This window comes from Myotis davidii, unplaced genomic scaffold, assembly GCF_000327345.1.
Source record: "Myotis davidii unplaced genomic scaffold, ASM32734v1 scaffold524, whole genome shotgun sequence".
Taxonomy (NCBI): domain Eukaryota; kingdom Metazoa; phylum Chordata; class Mammalia; order Chiroptera; family Vespertilionidae; genus Myotis; species Myotis davidii.
In genome coordinates this window covers 1,146,529-1,157,961 of record NW_006299263.1, presented here as the reverse complement: position 1 = coordinate 1,157,961, position 11,433 = coordinate 1,146,529, and the positions used below count along the sequence as shown (strand labels likewise).

The window sequence follows — 11,433 nt, the reverse complement described above, 5'->3', positions numbered from 1 at the left end:
AGCAGGAGAGAAGCATGATGACACTAATTCCAGGAATACCATTTTTATAGCAGTATGTATGAGTTTCTCTTTATTTCCTTCCCTCTCCAAATTCTTCATTTTATATCCTCTACCCACCATTTCTTCTGTTTAACTCCATTGTCAAGGTAAACAGTCAGGTGGAATTGACAAATCTATGTATTGACCGGATATGAACATTTTTCTATGCTATGGCCAGTTACAGAAGAATTTAACATTGCTCTCATTTCTTATTACTGATATCTATAGTTACTTCTAGCATCCCCTTGGTTGACTGGCTTTTTTTTTATCCACGAGATTGGACATACTTGTTTTAATTGTAATGTATACTGCTACCATCTTCCTATTTTTGCCTGTAATCTCTATATATAAAAGCCTAAATGACCAGTCAACTGGACAACTGGATGACCAACTGGTAGCTATGATGCGCACTGACCACCAGGGGCAAATGCTCAATGCAGGGACTGCCCCCCCCCCAGCCCTAACCCCACCCCCCGCCCCATGGTTAGTTCGCTCCCACAGTGGGAGTGCTGCTCAGCTGACCAATGGGCACCAGATGGGCATGAGCTGGGCTCATGGCTGGAGAGCACAGCTGCAGTGACGGGAGCCTCTCCCATCTCTGCAGTAGTGCTACTGAGCCACGGCATCAGCAGCAATGGTGGCAGGCACAGTGGGACCTGAATGAGCAGGAGCAGCTCGGTGCCAGCCCTGGGCTCGGACTCCTCCTCGGCCACCTGCCACTTCACACACTACTACATCCCCTGAGGGGTCCTCGATTGCAGAGGGCGCAGGCCAGGCTAAAGGACCCCACTGGTGCACAAATCCATGCACCAGGCCTCTAGTGTTATATAACAAGTTTAGAACTTTGAAAAACAGAGGATAATTATTGTACTTAGTACCATAAGCATTTTAGGTAAATTAGCAAAAAAGTAGATATTAATAATAAAATTCACCAAGGGCAGGTTTTATTTTAGGGAACTGATTAATTCATTTTTTTCTAGTAACCCATATCTCTGTGGTCCTAGAAAATTAAAGGAGAAAACATGATAATTGTTGTTTACATGTTTGACCTCTTCTCTCCACAGAACATTTGTAAATGGCTCTTCTGTGTCCAGTGCTATACAGCTACACCATGGGGACAGGATATTATGGGGAAACAACCACTTCTTCAGGTATGACATTATTAATGGGTCTTAAAGAGGATTATTGAAGACTATACTCTGAAATAAAAGAATATATATTGAAAAGTGGATATAACTCCATAAACTTTATATATTTTAGTGTATAATATTTACTTATTTTCTATATGTGTATTTATATACTATATTCATGGTAGGGCAAAAGTAGGTTTACTATTGTTCTTATGGAAAATAATATAATAATTAATAAATAATAATACAAGAATAAACTTTTGCGTATTCACAACTGTAAACCTACTTTTGCCCCCCCTGTATATATGTTTGCTTGTAGCCCAAGAAACATATGAACCATACACTCAGGAAAAATGGTTTACTTACACATTTTTTCCTTTTTATTTCTCAGTAGATGATGATTATTTTGCCATCTGGTATAAAAATTATTTTTTTTCTGACACGCTTATCTTTGTTGTTTTCTTAAAAATTTATAAATAGGGATTGTATTACTTTTAGCTGCAGTTAGCAGCAAACTTGACTGTGGTGACTTAAATAGTTTATTTCTTTGACAAAACAAGAAGTCCAAAGGAAAACGGCTGTTAGCATTGGCTAAACCCCTCAAAAATGTCACGGCAGAAGACTTGTCTTTGTCCTGACATTTCTCATGGTCTGAGGATGGCCACACCATTCCACAAGTCTTCTCCAAGTCCCCAGCAACCTTCCACTTAGGTCTCATTTGCTGGAATTTGCTTCTTAGCTGAGAGGGAGGCTGGCTGTGCACACATTGTTTCTCATACAAAATTGGTGTTGTGTTGGCAAGGAAAAGCAGCTGGATATTGTATAAAATTAAAACCCAGTGTGTTTCTCTTCCTGTAATTGGTCATTGTGCTTCAGATATCAAACTGACTTTTCTTATAATTCCTGAAGATCCTTTGTTTGTAGGCCAGATGATATTTTGATTATTGAAGAAAGGGTAGAGGGGTACAAAATATGTGGAAATATTATTTTTTTCTTATCAAACTAAATCAAGTATAAATTTATTGGCTTAGTATTCTAAGCCTTCATACTTTGGTTAAGTTGATCTTTTCAGAGTTATTCCTCACAACTAATACTATACAAATTTTGTGTATCCCTATGTTGTTTCATTCATAACTTCTCCTAGCTTGTAATAGTTATGTGGCATTGTATCATACTCTCTGTTGTAATTATTTGCATGTACATGTGTGTTTTCTTTCTACTACTTGAATATAAACTGAGTATAGTAATCACCTTATATTTACATGGTATCCTCTTGGCCTCTAACAAATGCCAGTATTTAATGAATGAAATGAATGTGTATATCTTTATTTTAAAAGTGATTTTTTTTTCCCTAGATTGAATTTGCCTAAAAAGAAAAAGAAAGTAGATCGAGAGGACGAGGAACAAGATACCTCCATGAAGAATGATACCAGTTCTGAGCAGCTGGATGTAGACGGAGACTCCTCCAGCGAGGTATCCAGTGAAATCAACTTCAACTATGAATATGCACAGATGGAGGTTACCATGAAGGCGCTGGCTAATAATGGTGAGCAGATCTGTTGTGCATTTTAGAATCTATTTTTAGATTGAATTAATTTTTTTATTTAAGTAGAGTTGGTAAATGATCTTATATTGGTTATATTAGTTTCAGGTGTACAATATGATGATTCAACATTTTTACACTTTACAGTGTGAACATCCCCTAATTCTAGTCACCACGTAAACTTATCACAATATTATTGACTATATTCCCCTTCCTCTTTTCACACTCCCTTTTCTGGTAACTATCTCTTTGGTCTCAGTGTCTTTTAAAGTTGGTGGAGAGTTAAAAATGTTTATAACTGAGATGCTTTAAATGTTAACAACAAAAAGGAATTATTTAGTTGTTCTCCTTATGCTGTCCTTTTCATGTCTTAATTTAATTTATTACATTTATAAAAACTTGATTATTTCTGCCTTGATCTACAAAGCACTGCAAACTATGTTCTCATTGATAGAATTTTTCAGGTTTGAAGCTTGATTATCACTGGCTCATTATTGTAGTAGATTTCTGGAGCATTAAACGGTCTCTTAGGTTACGTGTGGAACTAGTAGACCTGCTTCTTCTGTATGGAAGGTAGTTTGGCATAGATGTGACAGAACAGAAGATAAGTAATAGAGAGCAAGGAAAGCTAAGTTTATTCCAAACTCTCTTTAAAAATCTTATTTTTAGCCCTGACCGGCTTGGCTTAGTGGATAGAGCGTCGGCCTGCAGACTCAAAAAAAATCTTATTTTTATTAGGATGACAAACAACAGTCCTATATAATAAAAGCCTAATATGGAAATTGTCCCCTTGGGCAGTCGTTCGACCGGGAGTTCCACTGGGAGACCAGGAGTTTGATGTGCGCTGACCACCAGGGGGCAGCACGGAACATGGTGGGCGTTGGCAATGTGCTGAGATCTCTTGCTGGCTACCTGGGGGCAGGGGTGATAGGGATGGAGGTGTGGTGAGAATGTGGAGTGTCCACCGAGCTCACTCTCACTCCCCCTGCTACCCTCCCCCTGGGATGCCAGGGCTCACGCATGGGGGAAGCCCCCATACTCAGGAGCTGGGTGCCCGTGAGGAGCTTGCCCTGCCCCCGTGCGGCCTCTTCCTGGTGAGCTGGGCCACAGCTGGCCGGACTGCAGGGGCCGGTCAGGATTTCTGTGGGTTTGTGCAGGAGCTGGTCTGCTAGGCCTGCTGGGAGAGAGCACGCTGCTCCCAGCTTCTGTGCAGCACCATTGGGTGACCCAGAGGCCCCACACTGCACCCTGGGTTGAGGCGTCCTGCTGCGCTCACCACATCTTTGCATGGCGACTCAGGCGCCATGACTCAGGTGGAAGAGGGCATATAGGAGCCTGGGGGCTCAGGTGCTGCCCAGGGCCCAGAGGTCAGCTGGAACCTGCCCTTCCACGACAGATGCTCATGCTTCGATCGAAAGGCCTAGGGACCGCACCCGTGCATGAATTTTGTGCACTGGTCCTTTAGTATAGAATAATACTTGAAATAGATTGTGTTGTATAGTTTACCTTTTATTCATTATTTACCTTTTTAAAAATCATGTCTAGATCCAATGCAGTCAATATTGAACAGCGTAGAACAACAGCACGAAGAAGAAAAACGATCCGCATTAGAGCGCCAGAGACTTATGTATGAGCATGAATTGGAGCAGCTACGAAGAAGGCTGTCTCCGGAGAAACAAAACTGTCGCAGCTCAGACAGGTTTTCTTTCCAGTCCCCCAGTGCTCAGCAGCGATTGAGACAGTGGGCCGAAGAGAGGTAGGTTGGGCCTTGGGCCTTTATTATATGCATAACATATGCTTATCACCTTTTACCCACCTAGGTTAAGATACAAAGTGGAAACATATAGAAAATACTTTAGAAAGAATCATATTAAAAGAGAGTGGCACAGCTAAGTCCCACTTGGCATTATCTTTTTTTTTCTTTTTTTTTTTAAAGGAAATTGTCCATTTATATTGACTTATTTAACGCTGCCCATGTTTGGTGCTGCCCTGTTTTTAGTTTGTATGACTTTTGGATGTGGTTAAACAAGTATTTGTGTTTAGAAGTTACACTCTATTATTGTATTATACTTTAGGTTCTGGAGCTTGGGTAGATGCTTTTTAAAAAAAGGAAAAAAAAAAGAAAGGTGGTTATCTGGACTGATTAGCTCAGGTAGGTAAAGCATGGTGCTAATGAGACTCAGATTGCAAGTTTGATCTCTATGCTGGCTAATTAGCATTGCACTAAAATGTCTTATTCGTGGTTACAGACAGTACTTAACTAACCTCTTGCTGTTCAGAGTTTGGTCTGCAGACATGCAGCATTTCTGTCACTTAGAGATTGATAGAAATAGGACATTTTAGGCTCCTCCCCAGACCTACTGAGTCAACATCTTCAGTTTATCAAGATCCTCAGTTGATTTGTATACAGTCAAGTTTTGGAAGTATTCTAGGGCCTGTGTGTTACACGAGTGAGAGCCAATGCTTATAACATAGCCCAGATACAAACGCATGCATGGGTCGGTGTCAGTGATGTATTCCCTGTGTGCGAAAGACAGTTGTAAAGCTTGTTTGGCAGTTTGGCATTAACATGTCATGTACTGTATAATATTCTCATGTGCTGCTTGATGGTTATCTCTCCCTCCCCCTATTTTTTTTTTTTTTAAAGAGAAGCAACACTGAATAACAGCCTGATGAGGCTAAGGGAACAAATTGTTAAAGCCAATCTGTTGGTGAGAGAAGCTAATTACATTGCAGAAGAACTGGATAAAAGAACAGAGTATAAAGTAACCCTACAGATTCTAGCCTCCAGCCTCGATGCCAACAGGAAGGTGAGGTGGCCATTAATGGAAAAATAGATATTGTTGAATAAAGCTGCTTTATATTTCACGAGTGTTTATTTAAACACCAGTGAGTTTGGCCTCATCCCTATCTATACCCCCACATCCAGATCTTTTTACACTTGTCCTCCTCTGTTTTTTGTTTTAGTTTTTATTGATTTCAGAGAGATAAAGGGAGAGGGAGAGAATCATTGATTGCTGCCTCCTGCATGCGTCAAACTGGTGTCCTCCTGGTTCATGGATCAGCACTCAATCACTGAGCCACACTGGCAGGGCGAGAATTATCTTTTAATATTCTATGTGTAGATTGAAAGATTTTACTCACTTAGAACTTTATTTTGCTTGTTGGTATTTGTAGGACAAACCATAGGTGCAGTTGGAATTCACAGATGAAAAATATTAGAGGAAAGGCAATCATGGTGAAAGGTACAGGGCTCAGTTTCTTCTAGAAGACTAAAAAGAGCAAGGTTGTTTGTGTCAAAAAAAACTGAACTGGGGCTATTTTTTTCCCCATTAAACATGACTGCAGCCCTTTTCTGTGTATCCTGACCTGGGCTCTGTGGAAAGGAGCAACCGCCTAGGGCACAGGTCCACGCCTAGAAGTGACTCTCTCCTGGACACCTGATGGAGTGTGTTTATGCCTTTTTATTTCTGTTACTGGTGGAGATGATGCAGATGATTGCTGGGGGTGAACAGCCATCTATATATATCAAAGCCTAAGCGACCAACTGACTGACTGACTGCTTGACCGGTTGCTATGACGTGCACTGACCAAGAGAGGCAGATGCTCATCGCACAGGATTAGGCTCCCTCCTGTCTGGATCAGGCCTGTGGGGATCGGGCCTGCGGGCATCGGCCCTGCAGGGATCGGGCTCCCTCCTCTCTGGATTGGGCCTGCAGGGATCAGGCCCAAACCATCTGTCTGACATCCCCTGAGGGATCCCAGATTGCGAGAGGGCGCAGGCCAGGCTGAGGGACCCATCAGTGCACGAATCTGTGCACTGGGCCTCTAGTTATTAATAAACGGCTACTAATCCCCTCTATTATTGATTTAATTGATTAGCATTTTCAGATTTCAGCTAGAAAGAGGAGTTGAACAAGGAAGTATTTCTTAAGGAGATAGTCTCCTTAACTCAGGCTGGGTCTTGCATGTTTTTATCCACAAACCATTTTTTTTTTGTACTTGAAAATTATTATTTCACTTAATGTCCTGTCCATGCTGTGATGTTGTTTTTTCTGGTCCTTACTCCTGGCTTTGTACCCACTTATGTCTGGCAGTTTTTGGTAAGGGACAGAGATTTCTTCTTTTTCTTTTTCCAGTCCCTGTTGTAGTTATTTGCAGCAAGACCATGTCATGCTGCATATTGCTCATTGCCATTTAGTCCCAGTTCTGGTATTGTCCCCCTGAAAAGCTACTCCCCACAAATCACCAGTGAGACTTTTGTATTTCTTCCCTACCCAGCTGAATATAAGGTGAAAGGGCCTTTACTGTAGGTGAGAGAATGGTGATTTTTGACCTTCAGAATTCTAAAATCTTTGTTTCATTATGTAACTTCTCTTGTTTTTATTATTTTTATTTTTGAAATGATTATAGGCAAGATGTTATGCACCATTGGTGTATTTCATAATTCTCCAAAGTTCTAAGTAGACATGGCAGGCAGTTGATAATTTTATCCAATAAATCTAAATTTGATTAGATAATTGATATTAGATAAATTGTTATCTCTGGGAGAGATGAACAGGGGCATTTTGTTTCTACTTCGTTGTTTTAAAAAGTTTAAATATTTTTCTATATTAAAAATATTGTTTTTATAAGCTAGAAAAAATTTTAATGAAATGCTTTCTTTTTTTGAGGTGAAATTCACGTTACAAAATTAACCACTTTAAAGTGAACGATTCTGTGGCATTTAGTACATTCACAATGCTGTGCAACTAGCATCTCTGTCTTGTTCTATACTGTTTTAATTTTAAATTTAAACTATGTATATTTAGAAATTGGTATAATTTATTGCCATATATTAAACCAATATATTGCCAATTATACCAATAGATATTGCCAACTATAATAATTCAAATGGGTAAATAGGTACTCTTATAAACATTTTATATGTTATATGACATTAAGATGCTACCCATTCAGAAAAATTTAAACTTTTGGAAAGTGAAAGATACTTTCTTAACTACCCGTACCAGAAAACCTTCCCCTGCCATTCAATATTTATGACTCTCTTTCTACCCACTGATATTCTGTGGTCATATGATAGCCCAAATAAAACATTTTTTACTTCCCATTACACATGGTCTTGTATTTTGTGTTTTAAATTTACATTTATATCTGACTGCAATATTTTAGTTTTGGTTGCACTTGGATATAAAGGCACTATATTAAGCTTTGAGATTTCTGGGAAGCTTTGCAATGAATAGAATAACGAATGAGAGCTGTTTCAGTTTTGGTTGATGACACTTGACTGATAGGTATAGAATATTTAGGGTGGACTTCCATGATAGATATCTTTGTGTTTCACTTAGTCACTCTCCCTGTCTTTGCAGCGAGGCTCTCTTCTTAGTGAACCTGCAATCCAGGTAAGAAGAAAAGGAAAAGGAAAGCAGACTTGGTCCTTGGAAAAATTGGACAACAGGTTGCTGGATATGAGAGACCTTTATCAGGAGTGGAAGGAGTGTGAAGAAGATACCCCAGTAAGTTATTTGAGAAAACTTACTTAGCTCGTACTCATAGAAGAAACCAAGCATTTCGGAATGAGCCTACCCATTTTAGGGGAAAATTGTTCATTTTTCCAAAATAGTAAGCCTATTTCTAGGATATTTATTTTAATCCTCTGAGTTGTTTAGCTAACCAAAAATGTTAATAACCCATTGTTCCGGCATCTTCTTTTGTTCTCTTCCTCATTTTGTATCCTCTGGATTTCTGATAGAATTTTCTATAGTCCAAACTCATTTCTGCAGGTGTTAAACATGTTTCTGTCTCCCAGAATACACTGTGAATTTATTTAGGACAGAGACCATGCTCTTCTCATTTCTCAACACTTTAACCCTGTAGGTAATATACCTACAATATTTGTTTTGTTAATTGAACATCAGTGATATCTTAACATTTATACTATTAGGAACATAGATATTTTGAAGGTGTCTTGACCTTAATTAGGTGCCATAGATATGGACTCTGGTACCCTCCCCTCAAGTTGCCAGTTTTCTCATTTAGGCCAGCTCTATACTGTACATATTTAAAATAGAAAGATGTATTGTGCATATTTTTACATATTTTCAACACTCCTGTGTTCGCATAGAGTTGTTTTAATTCCTTAGCTTCTTGTTTTTCAAAAGTTTTCAGTTTTCCAAATTGTCATCAATAAAAATGAATTTTTACTTTATATGACACTAGAGGTCTAATGCATGAAATTCATGCAAGAGTAGGCCTTCCTTCCCCTGGCTTCCAGCACCAGCTTCCCTCTGGCACCTGGGACTCAGGCTTCCCTCCGGCACCTGGGACCTGGACTTTCCTCTCTCCAGCCACCGGCAGGCCCCTGGGACCCGGGTTTCCCTGCAGCCACCTGCAGGCACCCAGGACCAGGCATCCCTCCTAGCCCTGGCTTTGTCTGGAAGGTCGTCCGGTCTAATTAGCATATTATGCTTTTATTATTATAGATGTTTTTCTTAAAATATATTTTTATTTCCTTGTGTATTCCTTTCCTATTTCACCATAAAAATAAAACAACATTAATAGTAAATACAAAAGGACCCATCACACCACTCTCCTATAAGGGGTCACTTCTCATTAGTAGCAACATATCTCATATTTTTGTAGGAGCAAGTGGAGTAGATATGAATGAAAAATGAAGAGTTCTCTTATACATTTTACTTCTTTTTCTAGTCAGTGTATGTCTTCTATGTTTTCATGGCAAGATTACCAGGTAAAGGAGAAGGAACGATAAAAGTAATGACATAGTCATGGGGATGTGAAGTACAGCACAGGGAATATAGTTAATACTGAAATAACTATGGTGGCAGATGGGTGCTAGACTAATTGGAGTGTTCACTTCATAAGGTACATAATTGCTGTGCTATATACCCAAAACTAATATAGTATGTCAACTGTAATTAAAAAATAAATTTTTAAAATTTAAAAAAAGAAATAAAAGTAATGGCATTATGGGGATTGCTCTCTCATGGGTGAAGAATGCTGACCATTTATTCTAAAATAGGAATGGGGTGGGGAGAGAGAGTGAGCACAATACAGTGCTATATTTCAGCTGAGTTTAATGACTTTATTAGAGTGCATCAAAAGTGTTGGGTTGAATTCATTTTATTTTAGCCCATTTTATTAATTTGTATGTTCTGAATCTTTTTGAAGGTAATACGGTCTTACTTCAAGCGTGCCGATCCATTCTATGATGAGCAGGAAAATCATAGTCTCATTGGGGTGGCAAATGTCTTCCTCGAGTCCCTCTTCTATGATGTGAAGTTACAATATGCTGTTCCAATTGTCAACCAGAAAGGAGAGGTTGGTGTCCTATGCATGCCTTTATCCTTCAGAGAATGGTTCACTTAACAGGAGAGTATTGATAATATATAGTTACCATTTTTCATCAATAATAACAAGCAATAGTTATTAACACCTGTGTTTTATACTGCCTTATGGTGATTATTCCAAGTGCTTTGGGGGAAAGGAACTGTTAGAACCTATGTTTCTAAATTCTCATATACCAGTAACCTAACCACTTGACTCTAAAGCAGAAAAAAGAACAAACTCTGGAAAAAGGACCTGCTTTTCTCTCATTGTTGCAGGTGGCAGGTCGGCTGCATGTCGAGGTGATGCGGATCAGTGGCGATATTGCGGAAAGGATTGCCGGAGGAGATGACGCTGCAGATACCTCCTTTGATAAGGAGACCCATGAGAACAAACTCACATGCATGGTAAGTCCCAGTTTCATTTACAAGTAGGAGAAGTGTGATGGATTTTGAGGATTTTAGGTAGATGATAAATATTAAGTTCTTTTTTAAATTTTGAAAATAGCTATCTCTAAATAAATCTTTAGTATTTAGTATTTTATCATATACTAGAGGCCTGGTGTATGAAATTCATGCACGAGTAGGGTCCCTAGGCCTGGCAAGCAATCAGGCTGATTGGGGCCTTCTGGCTGCTGGCTGAGGCCTACCTTCCCTGGCTGCCGGCTGCTGACCAGGGCCTTTCTTCATTCTGTGCTCCCCCCTGGTGGTCAGTGCATGTCATAGAGAGCAGTTGGACTCCCGGTCTCTCAGTTGAACTCCTGAGGGAACAATGCTGACAGCACGGAGAGATTGGGGCCGATGCCAGCAGCAGGTGTGAGCGGTGGCTGCTGCCCCAATTGCCCCTCGGGAGCAGGGGTAGGTGGAGAAGCCCTCAAGTGCTATCAGGGCCGGCAGCTGCCACTCGCACCTGCTGCTGGTGCCAAGTGATTGGGACCGACGTGGGGCACTGGCAGCAGGTGCAAGCGGGGCTGGCACCAGCAGCAGGTGCGAGCACTAGGTGGGACCGCAGCGTGTGGGAACAAAGAATGTTCAGTAACCATCAGAGGCTCACCTGGATAACAGCGACTGATGCCCCACCTTGGTCTGGTGCCCTGCCTTGGTCTGCTGCCCCTGCTCACCTGCTCCACCATCCTGCCACGGCCAATGCCCGCCATGTTCCGCACACACCCGCTGGTGGTCAGCACATGTCATAGCGACCGGTTGTTTGGTTATTCAGTTGTTCTGGTTGTTCCACCATTTGGTCTATTTGCATATTAGCCTTTTATTATATAGGATAGATTTTGATGTCCTGGTTAGCCAGGTACTTACACTACCTTCTGCTGTGAAGCTTTGGAGAGGTTACCCCTTTCCTCTGGGTCATTTCACTCCAAATTTG

General features: G+C 40.4%; 1 protein-coding gene across 1 annotated transcript in view; it reads left to right on the top strand.

Annotated features, from left to right (window-relative positions):
• KIF13B (kinesin family member 13B) overlaps positions 1–11,433 on the top strand; it is a 176,153-nt gene that overhangs the window by 94,057 nt on the left and 70,663 nt on the right. Inside the window, exons 14-20 of the mRNA XM_015571149.1 lie at positions 1,104–1,190; positions 2,525–2,715; positions 4,258–4,468; positions 5,360–5,522; positions 8,082–8,228; positions 9,901–10,050; positions 10,335–10,463. Coding sequence (XP_015426635.1) covers positions 1,104–1,190; positions 2,525–2,715; positions 4,258–4,468; positions 5,360–5,522; positions 8,082–8,228; positions 9,901–10,050; positions 10,335–10,463 — 1,078 coding nt within the window. The remainder of the gene's footprint in view (positions 1–1,103; positions 1,191–2,524; positions 2,716–4,257; positions 4,469–5,359; positions 5,523–8,081; positions 8,229–9,900; positions 10,051–10,334; positions 10,464–11,433) is intronic.